The following is a 27,967-nucleotide window of genomic DNA, read 5'->3' as shown; positions in this document are numbered from 1 at the left end:
TTTATAAGATATATTTATTGTTTTTTCTGACCAAAGTGCAATGATTTTTAAAATCTTTTAAAACAAGTAACCATGAAAAACATATTCCAGAAAATAAAATACAAATGGGAATTTTAACCATTAGATTGCTTTATCTAATTTACTCTAACTCTATATTTAGTCTAAGAAAACAAAACAAAAAAACTTTGAACTATTATTAAAATAAGAACTGAATCAAATTACCATAAACTAGTGAATGCGTGTCAAGGGTCTACTGGTAGGAACTCTTGTTACATCAGTTTATGATGACTAGTCCTGTGTCACAGGGCACAGGAATACGAGTCACTACTTGTGACCCTTGCCCCACAGACTATGTCAGCAGAAAGCTGACAATCCTGCCCAGGCTCTGAAGCCCCGTCCCCGACTCAAACCTTGGAAGCAAAGACTATGCCCTATCACACAACGTTGCACAAGCTGTAATAAATCAGTCTCTAAGTTTTAACTTTCAACAGGAAATGGTCAGTCATCTGATAAATAGAGCATTGCTAAGAGTTCATTTTATGAGTATGTTTACTAAACACCTTGAGCAAGAGCCAGCTACACATAAAGTTCCTTTAAATTTGGTCCACAAATTCACTTAGCAGGTTGAAAATTTTAAATGTGCAGCAAGAGGAAGTGGAAATCCCAAATCCCAACACACTGCAATTACAAAAGGGATATACATGCATACTAAAAAAAAATTAGCTCACTGAAGGCACAGACATAAAAGGGATAAAAGGGGTAGTCTTTAACACAAACAAGAATTAGCTGATACCCTTCTTCATTTTGTGAGCACCATAATACCTAAAATGATTTAAACCTGAATTCACTGTGTACTGTGACCACAAATTTAAAAAAACACATAATTTAATTTGTCTTACTATATATTTCTAGACATTAATTGAGATGTAATTTTGAAAGGTTAAAACTGCCTTAAAAGGGGCTGTGATAGCAGCTATCAAAGCAATATTCAAGCATGATTTCAAAGATGTCTTCAGGGTTAGTTAGCCTTCTTTGTCAAAAATCTTCACAACTTCACCAAAAACCTGTAGAGTAAAAAGACAATTTTAAAAGCAGATATTGTTAAAACACAGTGTAGCATGTATGAGGTCCTGGGTTGAATTCCCAACACCAAAATTAAAAAATAAAACAAAATACAGATAAAAGATTGTATAGCTAAGTTCCTGTTAAAAAGACATCAATTTTGTATTGATTTTAAACATTGTAATTTATTTATTTATTTATTGGGGGGGGGGGTGTTCAAGACAGGGTTTCTCTGTGTAGTCCTGGCTGTCCTGGAACTCACTCTGTAGACCAAGCTGGCCTCGAACTCAGAAATCCGCCTGCCTCTGCTTCCCAAGTGCTGGGATTAAAGGCGTGCGCCACCATGCCCAGCTAACATTATAATTTCTTAATTTCATTTATTTTACTGTATCAGTAATATAAATGAAGCATAAAACTGTGACCATTTTGCCTTCCATTTTATTAATGCTTTTGGACTAAATGTGCTTCTTGATGGGCTGCTAGTCGTCTGGTAAAATATAAAGTCAAAAGACGAATCTCAGTTTGGGTCTAAAAGTCCAAGTCGTCTCATGTACTGACTGCAGGCAGTGGCAGTGAGACTTCCTCAGTGAGTTCTCCTCTGGGTCTTGCTTTGGCCAGTGATTCCAACAGAAGCAAGACTGAGAGAACTGGGGAAAGGGAGCTAAGATGGACTGAGAAGCAGGAGGAGGATCTGCAAGCCGGGATTTACAGACAAGAGGTCTGAGCAAGACAGAGAGCAGCATCCTAGGAAATCCGCACGCACCTCGGGAGCTCTGTGTTCTCTAAGAGAACAGCCAGGGCTCTTGGCTATGACGTGCCAGTTGTGCTATAGATTTTAACAATGAACAAGATCCAAATCATTATACTGAAAATACCAATCTTTCCGTTTGTAGAAAGAGGTTTGGAATTAATAAACCACCCATTTCTTGTGAAAAACAGGTCTAATGTTATTAAACCCATTTTTAGACTTACTAAAAAGAAATAAAAAAACAACAACAACAACAAATTTCACAGTTAGCCTCAAATGTCTTGAAAAGTACGCTCCCTTAGACTATCTTTCTCATGCCTCCCAATGGTCACATGTTTTGTTGCTACAAAGACAAACAGACACACTTACTTCATCAACAGACTTAGAAGCATCTATCTTCTTGACTTTCCCCATTTCTTCATATAAGTCAATAATTGGTTTTGTTGATTCAAGGTAGGTCTGAATTCTGCAAAAGAAACAATTATTTCATGGCTGTAGGTTAACTGTTCTCCCTCTTCCACATTACAGAAGGGTTGGCAAGCGAGTCTGCTGCTTTCTCTCTTTACAGAAGCCACTGTGCCTATGAGAATGACATGCTCTCTTTCTCAACAAAGTAGAACAGAACAGAACTGGTTCCCATGAGCACGGAAGGAATGAGGTGGTGAGGTGAGGCCTGAGAGGTACCTCTTTTCCAAGCTCTCTCTGTTGTCGTCACTCCTACCACTACTTTTTCCCCTTTCAAGACATCGTTCAATACAGATCTAAAGAGAGACAGAAGTAAAAAGTTATATTAAAAGAAAAGCAAAGAAGAAAATATTTTGAAGAAACTAAAACAAAACAGAAAAAAACCCCACAAATCCTGCATTAAACTCAATGTGTCTAACTCATTAATCAACATGCAAAATCTTTTTAAATTTAAACATGTGGTTCAATTTATATAAACTAGGTTAAATAAGTACAGATCATAATAAGAATTCATTCATGACTCAGTTTTTCCTGCTGTATTTTTTTCAAACTGCAATAAAAAGAAGATCTGTGTGGGTATGGCTTCATCTCAGACATATTATTAACTTATTAGGTATGAATTATGTGCCTCAAACTTTGTACCATTTTTGCTTACTTTACAATAATTCCATAAATATCCAAATATTTGAGTCAACATTTTTGAATAAAGCATCTCTTGTTAATCGTGAATAAACATTCCTTAGTTATAAAGCTGTGGTAACATTCTAAAGCTAACTTTGAAGAATAAGTGAAAACATATTTTTAAGAGTTGGGAGAAGGAGTTACTTTTTAAAACAACTCAAAGGCTGTGGCAAGCCTTTACCAGAGGCACATTTACAATTCAACCTAAGAATAGCCAACTTCCTTCAAGGCACTACTTCAGATTCAAACTGTTGGCATCAATTTAATAAAATTTATAGCATTGTGGCTGTCCAATAGAGTCAAGCTTTTTAATTAATGGTTTTGAGAAATTTATTTACTTATTCAAAGGTATGTCTGGGTTTGCTATTAGAAGTGTTGGGGTGGGAACAGAGAATTTATTCTTGCTATTTTCCAAATCATCTTATTCTTGGAAGACAAATTCCCCAGCAATAGTAGGCCTCTCCACCTTTCCAGACCTACGCATCTTCTAGTAAACGACACACCATTTCAAGCAGCACACAATCGAGCAGCACTTCTGCTTCATAAGCTAACGTTACTCTATATGATGTTTATTAAAACAAAGAAACAAAAAAGACAATTTAACTCTTCTTATATAGAGAAAATAAAGCAAGCCTTAGGGTCACAAAGCTGATAATACTAATAGCCCACAATATTCTATTAACAAGGCGATGCTGTTCCGCACACCCAGTCTATTCACTTACTAGATACATATATTGCTGCCAACAGAAAATATAAATGAAAAAAAGTCACTATTTTTCTCTAACAGCTGAAAATCTATAGCTTGAAGCCCATGTGGACAGATGAATATGTTCATTACCTCATTATTACAGTCAAAAAACAGAACAAAAGATACATCCGCTTTTCCATCCATGGTTTTGTTCCAACCTTGAAGGTTGTCTTGATTTCTTGGAAATCCATCAATCAAGAATTTATTCTTCTGAGCATTGGCAGCCATTGTTTGGTCCATTTCCTAAAGACAAAAAGACTTAGGCTCAACACTGTATCACCAAAGGGCAATTTTTTCACCACCCCCACCCGTTTTTTTCTCCATATAGTCCTGGCAGTCCTGGAACTCGCTCTATATACTAGGATGGCCTCGAACTCAGAGACATGCATGCTTCTGCATATCAAAGGCATGCACCACCACGCCCAGCTACAAGACAGGCCGATGGCTATTTGCTCCTTTTCCCTAAGCTGCAAGGGTGGAAGGTACATAGGGAACAGCTTAGGCAGAAGAGAGCCAACTTCTTCATATGGCTGCTTCCTGGTGAGACTATGGTATGTGCTCCCCTATTCCTCTCGCTCCCCCACTTCTGTAGTTTCTATATCTTATGAAAGATGTCCTGCAGTGTGTATGTTGAATGTCCTCTGAATGTTCATGTGTTTGCTAAAAGCCTGGTCTCTGGGTTGGGCCTACCTTTAAGAGAGTGGCCTCGCCAGGCATGGTGGCTCACGCCTTTAATCCCAGCACTCGGGAGGCAGAGGCAGGTGGATTTCTGAGTTCGAGGCCAGCCTGGTCTACAGAGTGAGTTCCAGGACAGCCAGGGCTGCACACAGAAACCCTGTTCAAAAACCAAAAAACAAACAAACAAAAAAGAGTGGCCTCATAGATCATTGGGAATACACTCCTAAAGGGGATTATTGGATCCTGGCCCTTTTATCTTTTTGCTTCCTGGCCAAGTAGTCTTCCTTACTGTGTGTGTATCACTGCCACCTAGCATCCTGACCAGTGGGCCAAAACCATGGGTCCACGTAACTAAAATGTTGGTTCAGTGACAGCTGATCAGCACCGTGTATACTACCGTCTCATACAAATGACCACTTAGAGCTTTCTCTAACATCTAGAGACCCTGCATTGCCCCATGTTTCTCTTTCTAAATCACTGTGTTATTGGAGGTAGTAGTTAGGTTTTTGTTTGTTTGTTTTTTCAGACAGGAACTCACTATGTAACATGGTCTGATTTCCAACTTGAAGAACTAGGGCTATATGTGTGCACCACCACTCACTGCTGAAAACATGCTCTTTCTATTAGGGCTCAAATTTACTATAAATCAAATCTAATAGCTAGAAGCTAGGAAAGCACTCTATTACTGTGCAATATCCCATCTTTTTACTTTTTGTTTGTTTATTTTTTTATTGAGCATGGTCCCACTGACATCAGGTTGACCTTGAACTCATCCATAGCTCAGGTGAGCCTTGACTAAGATTTCTCTGGCCTTAGCTGCCCAATCACAGACCTGCCAACTTGTTAGCATTATTTAAGATTCAATACTAAAATAAAAAACTGGCCGGGTGTGGTGGTGTATACCTTTAATCCTAGCATTCAAGAGGCAGAGACAGACAGATCTCTAAGTCTAGCCTGGTCTATATAGAGAGCTTCAGGACAGCCAGAGCTACATAAACCCTGTCTCAAAAACAAAATAAATAATAAATAAAATAAAAATTTTTTTAAAAGTCGAACTAATTATACCTAAATGGCATTGGCTGCCCCCAAACACAGACAGCACAAGGTGTAACACATTCAGAAAGATTGCAAAAACTTATCTATATCTCATCCTTTTCTAAAGACATTACTTATATAAAATACGGGAGTAATATGAACAGTAGGTGTAGTCTTTAATCTGTGTAAATCCTCGGCACCTCCATTCACTACAGATGCACACTGCTAACAAGCTTTAGAACCTTTAGTCTAAAGCACACTGACATGCATTGCTCTCCATAAGCTAAGTGTTCTCGCTGCACAAGAAGAGCATTGCCAGGACCTATTTTATGTAAGTTAGCTTTATCTCAGAATCCAGCTGCTCTAATTTCACAAACCTTTTATGAAAGAGTGTTAAGTTCCTGCTACAGCATTCCTAACTCAATTACGGCAGGAGGTCTCTGGAGAAGCCACATCAAACGTGTTCACTCAGCATACATTCCTTTGAATCTACTATCAGAGAGAGGTCACTGCCCTTGCCCTTGGAGGGTTCACAATATATATAGTGGGTAACAGCTACATATAACATGCTAAGTCCTCGGACAGCAAAGGATGCTCTTAAGACAAGAAACATGGGCTGGTGAGATGGCTCATTGGGTAAGAGCACCCGACTGCTCTTCCGAAGGTCCAGAGTTCAAATCCCAGCAACCACATGGTGGCTCACAACCACCCGAAATGAGATCTGATGCCCTCTTCTGGTGTGTCTGAAGACAGCTACAGTGTACCTACATATAATAAATAAATAAATCTTTTTAAAAAAAAAAAAAGACAAGAAACATTAGCCTGGTGTGGTGGTGCACGCCTTTAATCGCAGCACTTGGGAGGCAGAGGCAGGTGGATTTCTGAGTTCGAGGCCAGCCTGGTCTACAAAGTGAGTTCCAGGACAGCCAGAGCTATACAGAGAAGTCCTGTCTTGAAAAACCAAAAAAAACAAAAAAAAAAAAGACAAGAAACATTAAGTCTTTAGAGACTATGAGAAAGCTTGACCAAGGGTTGGCAGTGGAGTTGCTTCCTAACTAACAAGCAGCATGGCAGCATGGATTGCTAGAGACAGTGGGAAGCAGAGATATGATGGTTGGAAAGAAGAAAGCATGGCAGCTTTGGTGAATCTGAGGCAAGCTGGTACAAATGAATGTTAGGACATATATCGAGAGTGGTGGGAGATAGGATGGAAAAGAAACAAGATTAAAAGATTCAAGTGATTTTAGTGATAGACAGAAGATCAACAGGAGTGAATGAGAGATCCTCTCAGAAAAGAGTTGGGTAGTTAATCCAACCAATAGCCAAAACAGGAAATAAACATCATCCTTTGGGTGACACATTTAGCTTCTGGTATGACTGAGACATTTATGAATAATTTAGATAGCAGCCTGATAAGCATATGTCTGGAAGCTAAACAAAGGTCTGTCTGTGCAAAACTGTAGAGTTCAGCAGCATTGGCACAGTGAAAACATGGGCATTGTTTAAACAACCCAACAAGGAATATATACAATGAGAGTTCAAGAGAACCAAACTCTTAGAAGCATAGTAATTTAGAAAACTTGCAAAGGAAAAAAAAAAAAATCAAGAGACTGAAAAATGGAAGTTCCTTAAGTAGGAAGAGAATGAACAGAAATGGTGGTACAAGAAATGGTAGAGTTTGTTTCAAAGAGACATTTATTAAGACTTAAATGCTTAAAATTAAAGACTAAAAGTATCCCCTGGGCTACACAGGGCCAATCACTGATAACATGCAGTGAGAGCTCTGCCTGTAATAACATCTGATGTTGGAAGACTCCAAGTTCAAGAACTACCTGGGCTATAGAGTGAGTCCAAAGCCAACTGGGTAACCTGGTAATAGCCTGTCTCAAAGACAGAAAAAAAAAATTTTTTTTTAAAAAGGATGAAGCTCAGTGACAAGAGTGCTTGCCAGGCATGCTCAAAGCCCTATATTCCATCCCCAGTACCACACACCAAAAAGAACAGTTTCCATGGAGATGTCGACTGCCCTTTCATAATGCTCATGCCTATAGAGCAGAGAAAGGCATCAGGGTCAGAAAACAGGATGGGAGAGTTACTTACTCTGGAAAGGAAGCTGATTGTTCAGGCTGAGGCAGACTGTGTAAGAGCCATTCTACACTGCAAGTGTCTCCAGTTACACCCAAGATTCACTACTGAGATCCATTTATTGCTTCCTGTTCCCAACAATGCAATTCTGTCTCGCTGGTTTTCTTATGTCAAAATATCTGTTACTGACTAGTCTTAGGGACCTGCAGGAAAGCATTACCTACCAAGGTATATATTTTTTCAAATCTCACAGTGAAAATAGCAATACATTCATCAGGAAAATAAGGAGACTTTAAAACAGAATATCAACAATGAGAAAACTGAGTGGGAATCAGAGGAGAAAACACAGACATTCAAGAAAAGGGAGGACAGAGCATGAAAGGGGAGAATAACCACAACAGGAGAGAACTACTGCATGCTGGAAGGGATGGGTCCAGTGCCTGGAATCCTAACAGTCAGAAGCAAGAAGATCCCTGACTAGGTAACTTCCAGGTCAGCCTGGGATACATTAGACTGTTTCAAAAACAAAACCAAGCGCTGGAGAGATGGCTCTGCGGTTAAGAGCATTGGCTGCTCTTCCAAAGGTCCTGAGTTCAAATCTCAGCAACCACATGGTGGCTCACAACCATCTGTAATGAGATCTGATGCCTTCTTCTGGAATGTCTAAAAACAGCTACAGGGTACTTACATATAATAAATAAATAACCTAAAAAAAAAAAGAAAAAAGCAAAACCAAGTATACCCATGTGTACCTTAAGCTGGACTATTGCTGTTCTTAGACCAAGGCAGAGAATCCTGGTTACTGTCAATTTCTTCACAGTGAAAGCAGCTTCCAACACTGCCATTTTCAAAGACACCTACCTTCCATAATCAGGAAATTTAATAGTTTAGTTTTTCATTATTCAAATGAAGGTGAATTTAGTTTCTGTGTCCTTGGTAGTTTGAGCAGGTTGGTATTCATGCTTCTTACCCTCTTTAATAAACTGATGGTTATCTCAACTGGTACAATCTTTCCTTCTTTAATGTACTTTTCAATAAGTTCACCATACTGTGAGTCTGGATTCTTCCTTTCATCACGAAGAAGCTCTCCTGCAGAAAGGTGTGTGTAGCCATATTTCTGGAACAAACAACATATAGAAATATCAGAATTCATTCAATCCAGTGACAGGAGTACACATAATTTTGTGTTCATTTATATTTATAATTTTCTATGATAAAGCAGTTTGCTTATGGGGTAAATAAATACTAAAGAAAAATTTAAGAGATTTCATATATTCCAGTTTGCCTATTAGTAAACAGCCTTACCCTTCTTCCACAACCATGTTTGCACAATAAAATCATCTCAACACGCATCTAACTAGTCAAAACACTGATGTTTTACTGCACTTTTCACTAACACAAGTCAAGTTTAAATGTAAAAATGAAAATATCTACCAAAAATCTGAGACTCAAGATAAAAACTGACTAACATATATGTGTGCGTGTGTGTGTGTGTGTGTGTGTGTGTGTGTGTGTGTGTGTGTGTAAAAATTTGGTTTATGCAAGTACACTCTTATGGTGTTTGAACAAAACTGCCCATTTCCATCATTAAGTGACACTTGCTGTAAGGACAAAGACTGAAGAGAAACGTTACTGAGTTAACACCATCAACATATCTATCTATACAAACTAAAATGACTACAACGTCATAAGGTGATATACTCTTCTGAAACTAAGTTGTGCACATGGCCTTGCACTTAAGCTAAGTCACAGAAGACATGAAAGTATTGCACTGCTGCTGCTTTAGTGCAATAGGAGCCAACAGTCTTAAGGAAAGATCCTGAATAATGAAAAGCTTCCCCATATGAGTTTACATGTCTACTTTTATTAAACAAAAAGAATGGCACAACCCACTCTCAAACTTTAGGATACTCATATTTATTACATATTCATATAACATACATCAGTCTAAATTCTTAAGACTCCTTCAGTGAGTTTTTATCTTGTATATATACTTTATAACTTGAAGCTTAAGGTGTGAGACAGCCCACACCATTACCCAACTCTTAAACGTGTTTCCTGGGCTGGTGAGATGTATGGCTCTGCAGTTAAGAGCACTGGCTGTTCTTCCAGAGGTCCTGAGTTCAATTCCAAGCAACCACATGGTGGCTCACAACCAACTGTAAAGTGATCTGATGCCCTCTTCCAGTGTGTCTGAAGACAGCTACAGTGTACTTATATACATAAAAAAAATCTTAAGCAAAACAAAACAAAACAGGTGTTTCCTACCCAATGTGGTAGTATGTATCAAGAGGCTGGGGCAGAACTCTGAATTTGAGGCAAAAAAAAAAAAAAAAAAAGTACTTCAATTGAGTTTTTAAAAAAGCTCCAAATGACCAAAGCTATAAATGAGCTTTCTGATACATCTTTATCCCTATTCTACTTCCTGAAAGTATCGGTTATATTTGTTCTTGCTCACTAAATAGTAAGGTAGCGATAATGCTATCAGAAAATGAAAATAAAACTCTAAAAAGGTTATTTGCTGCCTGAACTTAGATAAAATTTGGATGAGAATTAAAAAAAAAAAAAAACCCACATATCATCATGTTTCTGTCTCATTCCTATAAGTGCTTCTAATAAGAGAGTTTATCAGAAATGCTAAAATTGCAATCGGTTTAAAGAACTCCTGTTATTTTCAGAAAATAGAAATGTAAAATTGCTCAATTACTTCCACGCTGGTTGCTAAATCGCCTGCTTGATCACTGAGCATAGGCAAATGTCTGAAAGTTGAGTACAAAAAGGACTTTATGGAAAATGAAGTGTGACCTACTTTCCCACTTACTATGTACAATTTTCAAAATTCATTTGCAACTTCTATCCAAAAACTATACCAGCTCCATATCACACTTTTTATTTTGGCTTTTACTTGGAAGCTTCTGCTTACTGGATGCTCTACTCTGGCTCAGTGCTTATAGCATGTAGTAATATTGGACAAATGCAGAGATAAACAGCCCTAATGATGGCACACACTCAGTGAAAACATGGCCAATACAGAGTGCTCTGTAATGCTGCAGTGTGAACCATACACATTCAAAAACCTGGCAGGTAATTTACTTTACAATACTCACCATTTCCTGACATAAGAGAACTCAAACTGGCAAGATTTCTGGTGTCTTAAAATGGTAATATATCACTCTTTCGGGAAATAAGAAAACTAGTTATAAATGTATATAGACATATATAACATACACATAAATGGTACTTATAAAAGCAATTTTTTAGATTTTATTTTTAAATTTTATATGTATGTGTGTGTGACAGTGTAGGCCTGTGTATGTGAGTGTTATGTTTGCAAAGGCCAGAGAGTGTTGGATCTTCTGTAGCTGAAGTTATAGATGGCTAAGTTATAGATGGCTACGGAACAGACAACACGAGTGCTGGGAGCCAAACTAAGTCTTCTAGAAAAGCATAAGCACTCTGGCCACCAATGTAAGACAAGTTTACAGTTTGTCTGAGAAGCAAATGGCATTACCTACAAAGTCAAAGTCAAAGTAATATAACTGAGCACAGCCATGTCAACCCCGTGGTCTATGTTTCACTTTCTCATGGACATTCTATTTTTACAGTCTCTTAACCAGGTTCACTTTTCTACTACATTCTTCATAAGGATTTTATTGAAGCCATCCTCTACAAAATGTCAACAGCAGCAAAGCAACCATCATTTACATATTAGTTACCATGAACCTGGGCTTTCAAAGCATTCTGCTGTCATTAAGTGGTCAGTGATGGCAGATCTGAAGAAAGCAAGCATAGATTATTTCTAGCCTTAGCCATCTTTTTCTCACATTGTCTGATTTTTTAGCAATTAAAACCTAGTGGTTCTCATATTCATAAGCACAGTAGCTTATAAATCCTATAAACTACAAGGACTGCAATTATAAGCTATTATTCAACTAAGATAGTTTTCTAGTGACAAATACCCAAACCCAATGTAGGGTATCTGTCTAAACTTTAAGTTTTCATTTTTCTTCTTAAGAGGTTGAAAAGAGAGCTGGAGGGATGGCTGGCTTGGTCATTAAGAGTACTTGCTGCTCTTGTAAAGGACCTGGGCTCAATTCCTGGCCCAACGTGGAGATTCACAACTCTCTGACTCCAACTCTGATGCCCTCTTCTGGCTCCACAGACACTGTATGAATGTGGTACACAGACATAACATCCAGGCATAACACACTGTTGTTGTTGCTTTTTTAATCAATTAAAAATTTTTAAAGTAAAAAAAGCCAGGTATGGGATACAGATATAGCAGTTGGCAGAGTGCTTACCTATCATGTATGAAGCCCCTACATTTAATATAAAACACTCCATTAAAAAGGTATAGTGAGGGGGCTGGTGAGATGGCTCAGTGGGTAAGAGCACTCGACTGCTCTTCCGGAGGTCCGGAGTTCAAATCCCAGCAACCACATGGTGGCTCACAACCATCCGTAACGAGATCTGACTCCCTCTTCTGGAGTGTCTGAAGACAGCTACAGTGTACTTACATATAATAAATAAATAAATAAATAAATCTAAAAAAAAAAAAAAAGGTATAGTGAAACACGTGGTGGTGCACATCTTTAATCCCAGCACTGAGGAGGCAGAGGCAAGTGGATCACTGTGAGTTTGAGACCAGCCTGGTCTACAGAATGAGTTCCAGGACAGCCAGGGTGACATAGAGAATCCCTGTCTTGGGAGAAAAAAAAAAAAGTATAGTGACACAGGCTACCAATCTCAGCACTTAGGAGGTGGAGGCAAGAGGATCAGAAGTTTAAGGTCATCCCCAGCTTCTAACAAGTTTTAGGATAGCCTAAGGTATATGAAACTCTGTCTCAAAAGACAAACATAAGGTCAGCTCATGACATGGCTCAGTGGGTAAAGGTACTTGTCACCAATCTTGAAGACCTGAGTTTGATCACAGGATCCACAAAATGGAAGGAGAGAACCAACTACCACAAGCTGTCCTCTGACCGCCACGTGTGGATCACTGCATGGGCAGAAGAGCATGCACACAAAATAGATAGATAGATAGATAGATAGATAGATAGATAGATAGATAGATAGATAGATAGATAAATAGATGCATGGGCAGAAGAACATGTGTAAATACACACACAAAAGTAGATAGATAGATAGATAGATAGATAGATAGATAGATAGGAAGGAAGGAAGGAAGGAAGGAAGGAAGGAAGGAAGAAAGAAAGAAAGAAAGAAAGAAAGAAAGAAAGAAAGAAAGAAAGAAAGAAAGAGAAAATAATTGAGTATAGTGACACTTATAATCTCCGCAAGAAAGAAAGAAAGAAAGAAAGAAAGAAAGAAAGAAAGAAAGAAAGAAAGAAAGAAAGAGAAAATAATTGAGTATAGTGACACTTATAATCTCCGCACTCAGGAGTCAGAGGCAGGAGAACCACTCCACGTTGGAGGCTGGCCTGGATACACAGCAAGACCTGTATTAAAAACAATCCCAGACACAAAATTTTAAAAATTAGATGTGGTCTATACAAAAAGATCAAAATTAAAAAATAAAATTCGGAGAGTTGGTATATACCTAGGATCTCAGAACCCAGGAAGCAGAAGCAGGAGGGATCAGGAGTTTGACATAAGCCTTGGCTATGTAAAACCCTGTCTAAAAGGGAAAAGAAGGAGAAAAAGCAGAATTTAAGACACAAATGATGCAAAAAACAAGGACCTTGAAAGCAGGAAGATTCAAATGCCAACCACTTCCTCTTTCTATTAAAATAGAGTTTAGAAAGTGACACCAGAATGTTAAATGGCCTCTCCTTAATTTCACAGAAGGAAGACAGCAGGAATATAAGCTACAAATATAGTTTTAAAGCAATTGAGCAAATAAAATTATTCAGTGTCTTAAAACAAAACAAACACTTCTTGCTGGATATGGTGACACATCCCTTTACTTGAAAGGCAGAAGTGTGCTAACCTCTGTGAATTCAAGGCCACTCTGGGCTATAAAGAGAGACCCTGTCTCAAAAAACTCCTTTATTATATTTGTGTTTATGTATGTGGGTATGCTCGAATCTTGAAAGCTGATTCTCTTCCACCATGTGCATTCTAAGGATTCAACTTTGGTCACGTTTGCTAGAAAGTACTTTACCTACTAAGCCATCTCTCTGGCTTTCAAAGTCCTTATTATTTTGGGATCTGGAGAGATAGCTCAGTAAGTGCTTGCCTTACAAACAAGAGGACCTGAGTTTGGATCCAAGTACCTACATAAAAGTAGGGCATAACCATACAGTCTATAATCCTAGCATGGGGACCAGAGGGCAGTCACAGTCTAGCTAACATGGCAAGCCCCAGGTTCAATAAGAAACCATCTGAAAAGCAGGCTTGCACTGGGCATAGTAGCACACACCCTTAATTCAGCACTTGGGAGGCACACACAAGAGGATTCTCTGAATTCCAGATAGCTTGGGCTACACAGTGAGACCCTGTCCAAAACCAAAACCAAACCAAAGTCTACCAAAGCCTGCACAAAGCCTCAAATACGGAGGTTCCAAAAACTGGCAATACAAATATTTCTGTGCATAACAACAACAAAAACGGCCGGGCGGTGGTGGCGCACGCCTTTAATCCCAGCACTTGGGAGGCAGAGGCAGAGGCAGGCGGATTTCTGAGTTCGAGGCCAGCCTGGTCTACAAAGTGAGTTCCAGGACAGCCAGGGCTATACAGAGAAACCCTGTCTCGAAAAACCAAAAAAAAAAAAAAAAAAAAAAAACAACAACAAAAACAAACAAAAAACCGTGAGACACAATAAGAATTTATTTCTCTTGCTTATTTATATTTTCTGCTTACTCTTTTTTAAATGTATCAAGAACTTTTCAATCAACTAGCAGTGACTAATCAGAAAATATTCATTTGGGGATGGGGACAATGGGTCTAAATTATTTGCTGCACAGGGCTGACAACCTGGGTTCAATCCCCAGAATCCATGGTATAAGGAGACAAGTGATCCCCAAAAATTATCCTCTGATCTCCACAAATAGTCCTTTGGCACTATGATACATATGTGTACCCTTGTCTCCCTACCCAATACTCACACTCACACTCACACACACACACACAGACACACACAAATAAAAGAAAATATACAGATTAAAAAAGATCTCATTAGAACAGTAGTAAAAAGACAAGTGAGATGGCCCAGTGGGTAAAGGTGTTTACTGCTAAGCCTGAGGACCCATGTTCAATCCCTAGAACCCATTTAGTGGAAGGAGAGAACTCCAGCAAGTTGTCCTCTGATTTCTGCCCACAAGTATACACAAACACACATAAATTTTAAAATGTATAAAAATAGTGATAAAAACAAATTTAGGAATAAACTTAAAATGCACTGTGTAAGAATTACATGAAGAAACAAACCACTATCTTGTACAACATAAACAAAAGCTAAATCACAAAAAGGAAGCATTCTCCAGTGGATGATCCCACACTCATGTCCATATGGACAGCATCAATTATATTCAGTGGGCTATTAAAAAGAGAGGGAGCATGAAGTGGGAGAAAGACCTCAGGAAGTTGAAAGGAAAGGGTCAGAAACATTGTATACATGTGTGAAATTTTCAGAGTGGTTAAGAAAAAACACTGAATCCTATGAAAGATTCCTACTGAAACATTTGTGTTTTTATATATTAATCTAAAAATGTACCTCCTACTGGGTAGAGTCTAAGGGGATGGATCAATGTAAATTCCAGGCCAATGAGGACTACACAGTTAGACCTGACTGATTGACTGACAGATCAAGAGATAGGTAGGTAGATATTAAAAATCTGATTGGAATTTGTCTGTTTTATAGTGCCGGAGATCAAACCCAAAGCCTCTGATAATGGTAGGTAGGCAAGGAGCTCTGCCACTGAACTACCTACACACCGGACATGTTTGTTTGCTTAAAAAAAAACTTAATGGATTTATTGACAAGTTTACCAAAAATAGGCATAAGTAAATAATTAAAATTGAAAATAGTATTAACAATTACAAATGAGGACTTGCCTAACTATATAAAGTATTTAAAAACTACAATAATTAAAATAGTGTGTTGCTGGCATATAAAATAGGCACTAACAAAGTTCTGAGACAATATATAAACAGTATAAATGAGAATCCAATTGATAGTCAACATTAAAACTCAGTGAAGATTGATGGGCTGGAGAGATGGCTCAGCAGTTAAAAGCACTGACTGCTCTTCCAGATGCACTGAACTCAATTCCCAGCAACCACATGGCGGCTCACAACCATCTGTAATAGGATCCAATGTCCTCTTCTGATGTGTCTGAAGACAGCTACAGTGTACTTACATACATTAAATAAATAATTAAATAAATAAATTTTTTAAAAATTTTATTTGAAAGGCATCTTCGACCTAATCTTTATTTAAATCATCGTATTTTTCATAAAATATCATAACTCACAGAGGTTGAATAGTGTGTAAGGACCCATAAGGACACCCCCATCCTCCTCCTCTCCTTCCCCATCCTTTTCCATGTTACTTATATCAATTCTCTTTGTATTCATACTGTTGATTAATAGAAAATATATTTTTATTAGATATTTTCTTTATTTATATTTCAAATGTTATCCCCTTTCCTAGTTTCCCCCCTAAAATCCCCTATTCCCCCCCACCCCCTCCCTGCTCCCCAACCCACCCACTCCTGCTTCCTGGCCCTGGCATTCCTCTATACTGAGGCATAGAACCTTCACAGAACCAAGAGCCTCTCCTCCCATTGATGACCGACTAGGCCATCCTCTGCTACATATGCAGCTAGAGACATGAGTCCCACCATGTGTTTTCTTTGATTGGTGGTTTAGTCCCAGGGAGCTCTGGAGGTACTGGTTAGTTCATATTGTTGTTCCTCCTATGGGGCTGCAAACCCCATAGGAGAAAAAAAAAAAACCTAAGTGAAGAGGCAAGTGCAGTGACATACCCTGTAATCCCAGCACTTGAGAGGAGACAGCAAGAGCCAAGAGGATAACCCTAGACCCAAGGAGGCTGAGGCAGGAGGACTACCTTCAATTTGAGATTAGCCTGTGCTACCTACCTAGTAGGTTCAAGGTAAGTCTGGGCTAAAATGTGAGGCCCTGTCTCAAATTATAAGGAAAAAAACATAAAACAAAAACCAACAACAAAGGATAGGCAACAGCTTAGAAGAAACTATTTTTTATAGCCAGGCAGAGATGGCGCACACCTTTATTCTCAGCACTCGAAAGGCAGAGGCAGGTAGAGATAGCTCTTAGTTTAAGATTGGCCTGGTCTATAGAGTGAGTTCCAGAATAGGCAGGGCTAAACAGGAAAATTCTGTCTGGAAAAGAGGAGGGAAGGGGAGGGGAGAGAGGGAGATGGGGGAAGGGAAGGAGAGGAAGTTGTCAGTAAATCTAAGTTTCAGTTTGCACATCTTCTGACTCAATAATCCAATTTCTAGGTTGGTGAGATGGCTCAGCAGATAAAAGTCACTTGCTACCAAGCCTGGTGACCATATTCAAGGAAAGAACCAACTCCTGCAAATTGTCCTCTGACTTCCACATACCCATACGCAAAAAATAAATGTTTTTGAAAATTAACAACTCTAACAACACCATAAACTCAGTTCACTATCATCCAAAGGTAGCGCTTATAACTATCTTGTATCTCCTTAAACCTGATTAAGAGAAAGGGAAACTGAACCTGTACAATCAAATGTGAAAGGAGATCAATTAGAAAATGACTGCTTAAGGGCTGGAGATGGCTCAGCAGTTAAACACTGCTCTTGGAGAGGACCCAGGCTCAGATCCTAGTGCCCACATGGTGACTCAGGACCTTCTTTAACTTCAGTGTCAGAGAATCTGACATTCTCTTCTGACTTCCACAGGCACAGGCATACACATGGCACACATGTATATATGTAGCAAAACCACTTACAAACTTAAAATTAAAAAAAAATCTTAAAAGAAAATAACAGCTTTAGACAAAGGTCTCCATGAACTTCCCCCAAACCAAAAATCAACTCAAATGTTTAGATAAAATTTTCTCTGAAAAGTGATCCATCCCATAAACAAAGGAGAAACCAAAGTACAATACAGCAACACCACATGGGCATGGAGTCAAGAGTTATAGACGGAGACAGAAAACAGGACAGTCTCATATCCCAGAAACAGATGCAAATTTAGAATTCATGAGATTACCCAAAGGTTTAAAAGGAAACATATTCAATGAGGCCTGGCTCCAGACATTAGAGTTCAAAATTATAAACAAGACATTTGAAAAATACCATGTGTATAGATATAGTGGACAACATACCTACACCATCTTAAGCTCCAAAATGACATATCAGAACTGCTAAGCAACCTTTCTCAACAACAAAATATCAAATACTGCTTATAGAAAAGAATCACCTTCATTTTTAGTTCAACAATCTATCTTACCAGAAAGTATAAGTAAAATCATTAGGCTTTGAGAGTTTTTACATATTATATTTTAGTATAAAATTTACCTTCTTAAATACATTTTGCTCATTCTAAAATTAAAGTCAATCTAGGAATATGTTTTGTTTTGACAGGGCCTCACTGTGTAGCCCTGGCTATCCTGGAACTCTAGAGAGACTAGGCTGGCCTGAACTCACAGAGATCTACCTGCCTCTGCCTCCAGAATGCTGGAATTACAAGATGTGTACCACCATGCCCAGCCCAAGAACATATGTTTTTGATTAAATAGCAATCAATCCTAATCCAGCCTAGGATCTAATGTTGAATATAGATAATTATGTCTACTTTTATACTGAAGAGCAAACAAGTTCTTGATTGGAGTGTTCACCAAAGGAAATGCCATAAAAAGGGACAAACTCATAGAAAATGTTTTCTATAAAATTTCTTTTCCTACCACAGCTACACTGAGAAAAATCACTAGAAACCGTTTGCAAAATGGGCACCTTCTCCCATCGAATTAATCTAATGTGACAAACTAGAACCTACTCTACACCTCTCCTTTCCTTTCTATGTATTATTCCTTCTCTATCTGTCCTCAACTCCAATACAAACTGTTAACAGTTGAGATGGCTCAGTGGTTAAGAACACTGACTGCTCTTCCAAAGGTCCTGAGTTCAATTCCCAGCAACCACATGGTGGTTCACAACCATCCGTAATGGGATCTGATGTAGACAGCTATAGTGTACTCACATACATAAAATAAATAATTAAATCTTAAAAAAAAACAAAAAACAAAAAACTTTCTTTCCAAGTATATTATTCAAAGGGGGGGGCAGGATGAGATTATGTTTTACAATTTAAAACTTTAGGTGCAGGGCTGGAGAGATGGCTCAGTGGTTAAGAACCCTAGCTGCTCTCCTGGAGGACCCAGTTCTATTCCCACCACCCACATGACAGCTCATAACTGTCCACAAGTCCAGTTCCAGGGGAAACTGAAATGTGCTGACTTCCTAGCATTAGCAAAGAAAACTTGATCCAGGCCCCTGATCTCCACTGAGAATTAGTCCTTAATGGACCTTAGTAATTAGACCTTAATAAACTTTGGTGACCAATGCAGATATGCAGTTTTAGCCTTGAAGCTTCTTGAAGGTCTGAGTGGGAGAGGTGATGGAAGGAGGGAAGTTTTTTTACTGAGAGAGAAATACCAGGAGGAAACCTTCCAGATATGAAATTAGAGTTTATGAAAGCTGTATCCTTCCTATGCTTGGATGATGCTGTTGGAGTGAGTGCTAATGGTGGCTTTAGCATCTAGCAATGAGTTCCCTAGTCACAAAAAAGGAATCAGGGGTGAATTAACTTCAGAGTAGTTCAGGGATTGTTCTAGAACTCCATTATACAATTTACCTTTCCAAAGGAATTTGCTTTCTCATCATTAGTATTGTACTCATACCTGTAATGCACAGGTAAGTCCAGCATATACCCTGTATTAGTACAGTTAAAGCACTTAGCAATAATTATCTAAAAGAGGTTGATCACCTCCTAGCTGCCAAGCTGTGCATATGCACTACTCAAGTTTGGCTAGATTACAGTATAGCAATCCTCCAAACTCAATGACATCATATAACGAAGTTTTATTTCTTGCTCATGCTACCTATTAAAGGTAGATGGGCTGTTATGACCTTTGACTCACAGAATCTGCTGCTGCACATTTAAAGGGAGACTCAAAGTCAACAGGGACATGTAACACAGGGATGCTCTCAAAAACTTCATCCCCACACAAAGAACCAGGTGTATTTGACCATCTTGACCCTGCCAGATTCTGGCCATTTGCTTGGCTCATTTGCCCTTGTTTTTCTTTGCTTCTGAAACACTACCATTTCTACTTGTGCTGCCCAACAGCCACTAAATGAGTAACAAAGATAATCATCTGATAACCTAAATTAACCATTAAATCAACCACAAGGACAAAACTTTTTCTAAAGTAGACACCAGGAAAATGGAAATTCATGTTATGATTCACCTAAACCACACGTAACTGTAAGGTAAATCCTGTGCGTTTAAACACATGTGCTTTCCAATAGCAAACACCAATGACTAATCCATTCTGGAAGCTCCAAACAGGAAGTGGGCAGGAAGCAGTCTTTCATATATCTAAAAATGAGTATATCTACTTATTAGTATGTGGCATACTCTAATGGTAAATGGAAGCAACTTACAGGTCTTTTGGAAATGACTGACAGAAACCAGGCACAGAGAATATGTTTCACAGGACCTTTCTGGGAATAGTAAGTTACAACTAGTCATTTTTCCTTTATCCAACTGATGTTTTGTTAACTTTATTCATCAGGCAGAACAAAACTGTCAGCAAAGAGTCTCTCCAGCTACACCTGTTCTCTATTAACTTCTAAACGCTCTTATCACATGTTTAGTCTGTAAAAATGTTCTTGATTTGGCAGGTTAAAGCAACTGAAATGTTACAGCAAATACACTTTCATGCAGCAGCTGAACTAAGGTATTAGCTTAAAAGTATAACAAGACCCAGAACATGACATAAAAAAAAGACAGCAAGCCTCCATGAGCTCTTTCATTCTCTCTCTCTCTCCCCCATTTCTCTCTCTCTCTCTCTCTCTCTCTCTCTCTCTCTCTCTCACACACACACACACACAAACACACACACACACACACACACATACACGGCAGGTGGGGGGAGTGCTGTCCATGCAAAGCCTCCTTAATATGATTTTTCCTTTTTGAAAAAAAGTATTTTTATTTCATCTGTATCAGTAGCTGCCTGTATGTAAGTACATCAAGTAGGTGCCTGGTACCCATCAGAGGGCATCCAATGCTTTGAAACTGGGGTTACATACAGATGGCTGTGAGCTACCATGTGGGTGCTGGGAACTGATCCCAGGTTCCCTGCAAGAGCAGCCAGCACTCTCTCTTAACGCTGAGCCATCTCTCCAGCCCCTGAAGTCATTTTTTAGAAATGCTCTGATTTCAATTCAAAACCAACTGTTACAAGGCTGTACTTGTGTGTGACTTTGAGGTCTTCCACAAACACAGTTCTAATAGCATTTGAACTGGAACATATCTAGATTAACCAAGTATGTATGGTCCATGAAACTTCAACCCAAAATGAATAAATCAAGATTTCAAAGAGAATAAGGATGTGGAAACAACTGATACTGAAAAAAGATCAATTTAGGACAGACTGAGGAAAAGACTAACTAATTCTAATGTTTTGTTTTTGTTTTTTTAACTATTAGATCCAGACATGGTCGGGCAGACCTTTGGTCCCAGCACTCAAAGCCAGCCTAGTCTACAGAACTAGTTCCAGAACAACCAGGGCTATACAAAGAAATCCCATCTTGGAAAAAAAAAATTACTATTAGCTCCCTTAACCCAGAGAAACTAGACGTTGTTTTGGTATCCTGGTCTGAGACTCACAAAGGCCATGAACTCTGACACTGTTAATTTCACATTACGAGGCCTACATATCTGACAAAAAGCAACTTAAAGGAGGGTTTACTTGGGCTCACAGTTTAAAGGAATAGAGTCAATAACGGAAGAGGGGCATGACAGCAAGAAGATGCCCACATGTTATTAAAATCCAGGAAACTAGAGCAGGATAGAAAACAGATCAGCTGTTCTCATCTCACCATCCAATCTGATGAGACTTTTCAGAACAAAAGGTGGAAAAAGAGAAAAATGGCTCTCCTAGGAAACTTAAGGTTCTCTGGTCTTCAAACTCTAAATGACACCACCAGCTTCTTTGATTCTCCTGTTTACATATGGCCTCTCAGGTGGCTTCTCAGCCTTTATGAGTGTGAGATAGTTCTCCAAATACAAACACTTTTACAGGTTTAATTACATCTCTTAATAGCTGTGTTCCTCTGGAAAACTCAATTTTTTCCCCCAAGTAATCATAAGTAATTATCAATTAAAGTACAGATACTCTGAGGCAGCAATCCACTTTTATGAATCCAATAAACAAAATATCCATATGCAAAGTTATATTTACAAGAAAGCTCACTGAAGCACAATTAACAGCAAAAACACCCATAGAAACTGTTGTTAACTAGCCATCAAGTGACATGGTACAACTATGCTATGACAATATCCAGAATACTCTGCAGCTACAAATAAAAATCTATTGAGTATATAGGAAAACCCTAACAGACTAAATAAACATGATTAATTTAGTTGGGGGGGGAAAGTGAATAACCTATTAGATGTAAAAATTTTAAATATTTTCAATCGATGGCTCAGCTCATTTGCTGCTCTTACAGAGCAGTGCAGTTTGGTCCCAGCACCCACACAGCAGCTCACAACTGTATGTAAAGTTCCAGGAGAGTTGACATTTTCTTCTGGCCTCAAAGGCAGCAGGCATTTAAGTAGCATATTCAGGCAAACACTCATCACACACATAAAATTAAAACAGGAAGCCTGGTGTGTTTTGTTTTTAAAGCTACAGATAGGAAAGCAGTAAATAATGGTAATCTCTAGATGAAAAGAAACTGAACTTGTCCCAGACATTACTTTTCTACTTTAAATGAAAAAGTATAGTAGAAGCTCTTCTCACCTCTCCTAAAATATCAACATAAAAAAACCTTATGCTAACTCAGAAGGCAGAAGCAGGCAGACCTCTGTGAGTTCAAGGCCAGTCCGGTCTACAAAGCCAATTCCAGGACAGCCAGGACAGTTACAAAGAGAATCTCTGTCTCCAAAACCAAAATGAAAACAAAACAAAACAAAATAGAAACAAAAACCACTACCACCACCAAACCAAACCAAACCAAAAAAACCTTACAATAAACACTCTTAAAAGAAATAGTGGGGCTGATGAGATGGCTCAGCGGGTAAGAGCACTGACTGCTCTTCCAAAGGTCATGAGTTCAAATCCCAGCAACCACATGGTGGCTCACAACCACCCATAATGAGATCTGACTCCCTCTTCTGGTGTGTTTGAAAACAGCTACAGTGTACTTATGTATAATAATAAATAAACCTTTAAAAAAAAAGAAATAGTGGTTCTTCTAGAGTCAAATTTTGTTGCTTTTTAACCTCGTATGAGTGTTTTGCCTGCATATATGTATGTGTGCCATGTGAAAGCCTGTGGCCTGTGAAAGACAAAAGGGGAAGTCAGATCCTCTGGAACTGAAGCTACAGACCATGTGAGCACCATGTGGGTGCTACAAATCTAAGTGGGTCCTCTGGAAAAGTAGCTAGTGCTCTTAACAATAAAGCCATCTCGCTAGCTCCCAAAAGCAAGTGTTTTGTAAACTTTCTTTTAAAGACTATTTATAGCTTTTAATTTGTCTTTTTTAAAAAAAAATCATCCTTTAACCATATCCTACCCTTAAAAGACTAGAATAGAACTTAAGGTCTACCAGATTTTTCTTTAGTGCCTTCTGAATATACAGGGTGAGTTCTCGATTTTGAAATCAAAAGCTTTGAGAATTCTGCTCAGCATACTTACCATTCATTCTCTCAGAGTAAACAAAAACATCTCAAAGATAGGTCTTATTCATATATTTGGTCCAGAAAGCTACTTGGGTGCCCCCTAGAGACCAAATTTTTAAAATGTATACAGCTTCATGATACAGTAATGTCTTCTGTCAGCACTTTTATTCAACACTACCTACTATGTGCTAGGTACAATGCTCAACAACAGAGAAAAAGATAAATAAAATCAAGGTTTGATTTCTATATGCCTAAATTCAATCTCATCCAAAACTTTGTTAAGCACAGAGTGAGTCATCCATTCAAGGAGGCTCCTAAGGAAGTCATGACACAAATAAATATAAGTTTTACTCACTACTTACGTAAACAAAATGGTCACAGTATATGAAAAAGAAAGTAAGTATTCTTTCCAACTAACCCATACAAAATTGTGCATACTATTTTCAAAAATAACTTTAGGTTACAGCCCTCTAATTTATTTTTGACCAAAACAAATATAAAGCTTAATTTTAAAAAATTAACAAGTGAGGCTTGATGACCTGATTTCCATCCCTGAGCTCACATAAAGGTGAATGGAGGAAACCAACTCCACAAAGCTGCCCTCTAGACATGTACCAAAGCACATGCATATATACTTATGTACAGACAACAGAATAAGTAAAGAAACTGTAAATGATACAGCACCCCGCTGAATCTTAGAAATACATCATTATACAATAGTTCCACTGACTCCTTACTTCAAATAAAATCATTAGAGACTTAGAAAATAGTATAAGAGAACACAGATTTAGAAATAACTAGAAAATAAAATTAAACTGAAAGGATCACTCCAAATGAATGAGTGAAGTCAATTTCCAAAGCTCCCTCAAAACTTCTCATCCCAGTAGGAGATATGGTAAAAGGTTCTCTCTCCACCTTACGTGCCCTCCCCTCCCCATGGAGCAATTACTAAAGTGGAGCGTGACTCCAGAAAAACTTCCTTCTTCCCGGCAACACTCTCCCTTACCTAACTTCAAGGGTTCTGCATCCCTGAAACCAAGATGGACTTCTGACAGCACATAGCAGCACACACTCCAATCCTAGCACTTGGGAGGCTGAGGCAGGAGAATAGTTTGAGGCCAGCCTGAGTGAGGATAAAGAGACTACACCTCAAAACAAACAACACAACACAACTTTTGGCAGCCTGAATTGAAACACCAAAATAAGCTCTCTCCAAAGAAACATTTCTATAATCAACCACATTTCAGGTACCCTGTGAACCAAATTTGCTTTGATGACAGTTGATGAATTTAACATTAAGTTATATATTATAACATTTTCCTAAAGGAAAAAAATTAATTTTAAACTTGCCGTCTTTGGGGATTATGTTCACAGCTGCCTACATAATGAAATATTGAGCCAAAATGCAGACTCACAATGGGGAAAAATGCCTAACTTACCTGACTACAGACATCCCAGTGTTTATTTGACCAGCTAAGGAACAGTCATTGTTAAATTATACATCTGAAATAGCAGATTATCAGGTGGATGTTTATGGCAACTGGAATCAACAACAAACAGTTCAAAACAATGCATTCTAGCTGGCTTGGTGGGACAGGCCTATAATCACAGCTTTTTGACATTGAGCCGAGAGAACCACAAGTTCAAGGCCTGCCTTAGTTACAGAGTGAGTGCAGGGAGTACTTACTGAGAATTTTAAAGTACAAGGTACAAAGAGAGAGGCTCTGTCATAGAGTGCATGCCTTTCATGTGTGGGACCCTGGGTTCCACTGTCAGTGCAACCAGAAAAATGAACAAACACAGAAACAAACAGCCCACAGCTTAAGCTCATGTAACCGCTCATCAAGGACTGTGTAATTAACAGTATTAGCAACTATCACTTCACCAAGTAGAAATACCAGTCACTCAACACAGACATTTTTAATCCAGTGGAGTAATGGGGGAATTATTAGATTGAGTACAGACATTTAAGGACATAAATTCAGAAAAGTATTTGGGTGCACTCAAATATGAAAGTCATAAGCCAAGTTTTAAAATGTAATGCACCTTTAGGGGTTGGAGAGTTGGCTTCGAGGTTAAGAGCACTGACTGCTCTTCCAGAGGTCCTGAGTTCAATTCCCAGCAACCACATGGTGGCTCACAACCATCTGTAATGGGATCTGATGCCCTCTTCTGGTGTGTGAAGAGAATGACAGTGTACTCTCTTTAAAAAAAAAAAGTAATCCACCTTTAAAATAAAAATGACCAGTTCCAGACAGTAATCTTATACCCAACCTGCTGTTCCTTGCAGTACATTAAATCAACCTGGTGTCTTTCTAAAAATAAATTAAATGACCAATATAATAAAGCCAGGAAGCTTAAACATTTGCATCTATGTGCAGGTGTGAGACCTCATTTAACAGTCACAGATACAAAACAAGACATTTCATTGCTATTTTCTCCCTTCTTACAAAGTAACTTAGGCTAAAAGTAACTTCTCTGGGGCTAGGAAAAACAATAGCAGAGTCAGGTCTTGAAGTGCTTACCTGTTCTGACTCACTCCCTCCTTTACCATGTTATCTATATTTTAATCATTTTACTTATAAACTGAAACCATCCACTTGTCATTTGGTTTTCTAATAGATAAAACAAACAGAAGTAAAAATAAGGAGAAAAATTCTATGTGCTTTGTGATTAAACTGATTTTTCAAAGTTATCTGTAATTCTAAACATAACTGTAAAACACACAACTTTTAGACCACATTACTTTATTTATCTGTGGGTGTTCTTTATAGAATAGACTATAGGTCAGGAGCTGAATGTATGAATGTGGGAAAAAATCCAAAGAAAATATAGGCCACAGCCTATAGGAAAAGAAGAAATTATCAAGTTCTGGGTCAAAACCTTTTATCAAGCACTCAATTTAAAGGTGAATGTTGGGTGTTTTTCCCCAACCCTGGTTGCCATTTCTTTCTGATTGTCTTGTTTTCCTTTAAAATACTGCCCAAGACAGTCCATTAAGCCTTCCTCACCGCATCATTACAGCTCACAGGGGCTAGAAAAACCAAGACAGTCCATCATTACAGCTCACAGGGGCTAGAAAAACCAAGACAGTCCATCATTACAGCTAAAAGGGGCTAGAACCCATATCTGCTTGAGTTTAAAGTCTGCCTCTCTACGTGTACATGCCACCCCTGACCTCAAATACTAAAAGAATGGAACTGGTAAACTTATGTCAAAACTTTAATTGTATTTAGTTATTTGTGTGGGCAAACCCTTGAGCTCCAGAGTGAACATCAGAAGACAACTCGCGGGGGTGGGGTGGTGGTTCTCTGTGGGTCTCAGGGATGGAACTTGGTGGTAGGCGCCCTTACCCGTTCAGCCATCTCTGCAGTCCTAAAGCAAACATTATTTAAAAAATAATAAGAGGATTTTATAGTTGGGTGGTGTTTTACTTTCTCGGAGAGCAGAGTTTTTTATTTGCTTAGACAACTGAGATTCAGTGAGAGTGAGTGACTCACTCGCCCAAGGAAAAGGGCGTGAGTTGTCAGCTGGGCCAAAGGTTAGCGCCTGGGCTCTCACAAATCCGGCACTTTAACTACCACAAGATCCGGGTCGGGTTCCTCGAGGCCGGTTAGCCGGAGACTGACAGCCAGAGAGATGTAGCAAGAAGACCCGGATCCCAGGAGTGGAAGCAAGGGCGCGCGGAAACAAAGCGGACACCGCGGCGCGCACTCGCAGACTCGACGCCCCTCGGCCGGGGCGCGCGGTGGCCGTCGGGACTCGTAGTCCGCTCCCCACAGCGGGGGGCGCGGCCGCCAACGCGGCTGCTCCCTCCGGCCCCGGCCCGCTCCGCTCAGCCCGGGAGCTCTCCGTCGCCCTCCCGCACGGCCTCACCTCGACAATGCGCGCGCACTGGGTCCCCTTGCCCGCACCGGGCCCGCCCAAAACGAACACGACCAACGGCTTCATGAGGTGGAGAGGGAAGAGCCACAGTCCGCGGGTCAGCGGCGGGCAGCTCGGGACCAGGACGTACGGCAGCAGGCGACGACAGCTGCTCAGCATACAACGCGCCTCTGACAGCGGCCGGCGCGGCGGCGCGGGCGGGGCGGCAGGGAGGGGGCGGGCAGAGCGGGCGCCGGGGCCCCGCCGCCAGCTGCGGGCCGCCGTGACAGGAAGGGGCGGGGCCTCCGTGAGCTGCGCCAGCTTCCGCTCGCGGTTCCGGTTCTTCCTAACGTGGCTGGAGACCCAAGGCATTTCAGTTTCAGAACCTGGATTGATGTTTAGGCAGACCAGTGGTTCAATCTCCCGGGTTTCCCTTTCCCAAGAGAAGCGGCCTAACCGAATAGGCAAGCACAGGAGTCAGTAGGAACAACGGCATGGTTGGGAAGGAAACCAAGGGAAAACGAGAACAGTTTGAGTGAGGTTTGCAAAGAAGGCCTCTAAAGAGGTGACCTTGGAGCCAAGACTTGAGGGCTGAAAGGAGCAGAGACTTGGATGCAGTGACTCGCCAAGAGAGGAGGGCATGTTGGAAGGTTAGGGCTGGATAAGGGAAATGGAAAGTCACTAATGGAGAGTTGAGCCGGTTATGGAAAAGCACG

The 27,967-nt window shown here is 39.5% G+C and overlaps 1 protein-coding gene across 1 annotated transcript; it reads right to left on the bottom strand.

The window, feature by feature from the left end:
• Positions 1 to 27,537, bottom strand: Cmpk1 (cytidine/uridine monophosphate kinase 1). Its single transcript, XM_021160055.3, has 6 exons — positions 27,264 to 27,537; positions 8,473 to 8,619; positions 3,795 to 3,947; positions 2,495 to 2,571; positions 2,180 to 2,276; positions 1 to 1,064 (listed from the first exon to the last, which is right to left on the bottom strand). Exons 1-6 carry the CDS (start codon positions 27,429 to 27,431, stop codon positions 1,023 to 1,025), a joined length of 684 nt encoding a protein of 227 aa, XP_021015714.1. The 5' UTR covers positions 27,432 to 27,537; the 3' UTR covers positions 1 to 1,022.
• Positions 27,538 to 27,967: the final 430 nt, after the last annotated feature.

Source organism: Mus caroli, unplaced genomic scaffold, assembly GCF_978045245.1.
Source record: "Mus caroli unplaced genomic scaffold, Mus_caroli_1 scaffold_6, whole genome shotgun sequence".
In the NCBI taxonomy this organism is placed as follows: domain Eukaryota; kingdom Metazoa; phylum Chordata; class Mammalia; order Rodentia; family Muridae; genus Mus; species Mus caroli.
The sequence above is the reverse complement of the archived record's forward strand: the minus strand, read 5'-3'. Positions and strand labels throughout refer to the sequence as shown.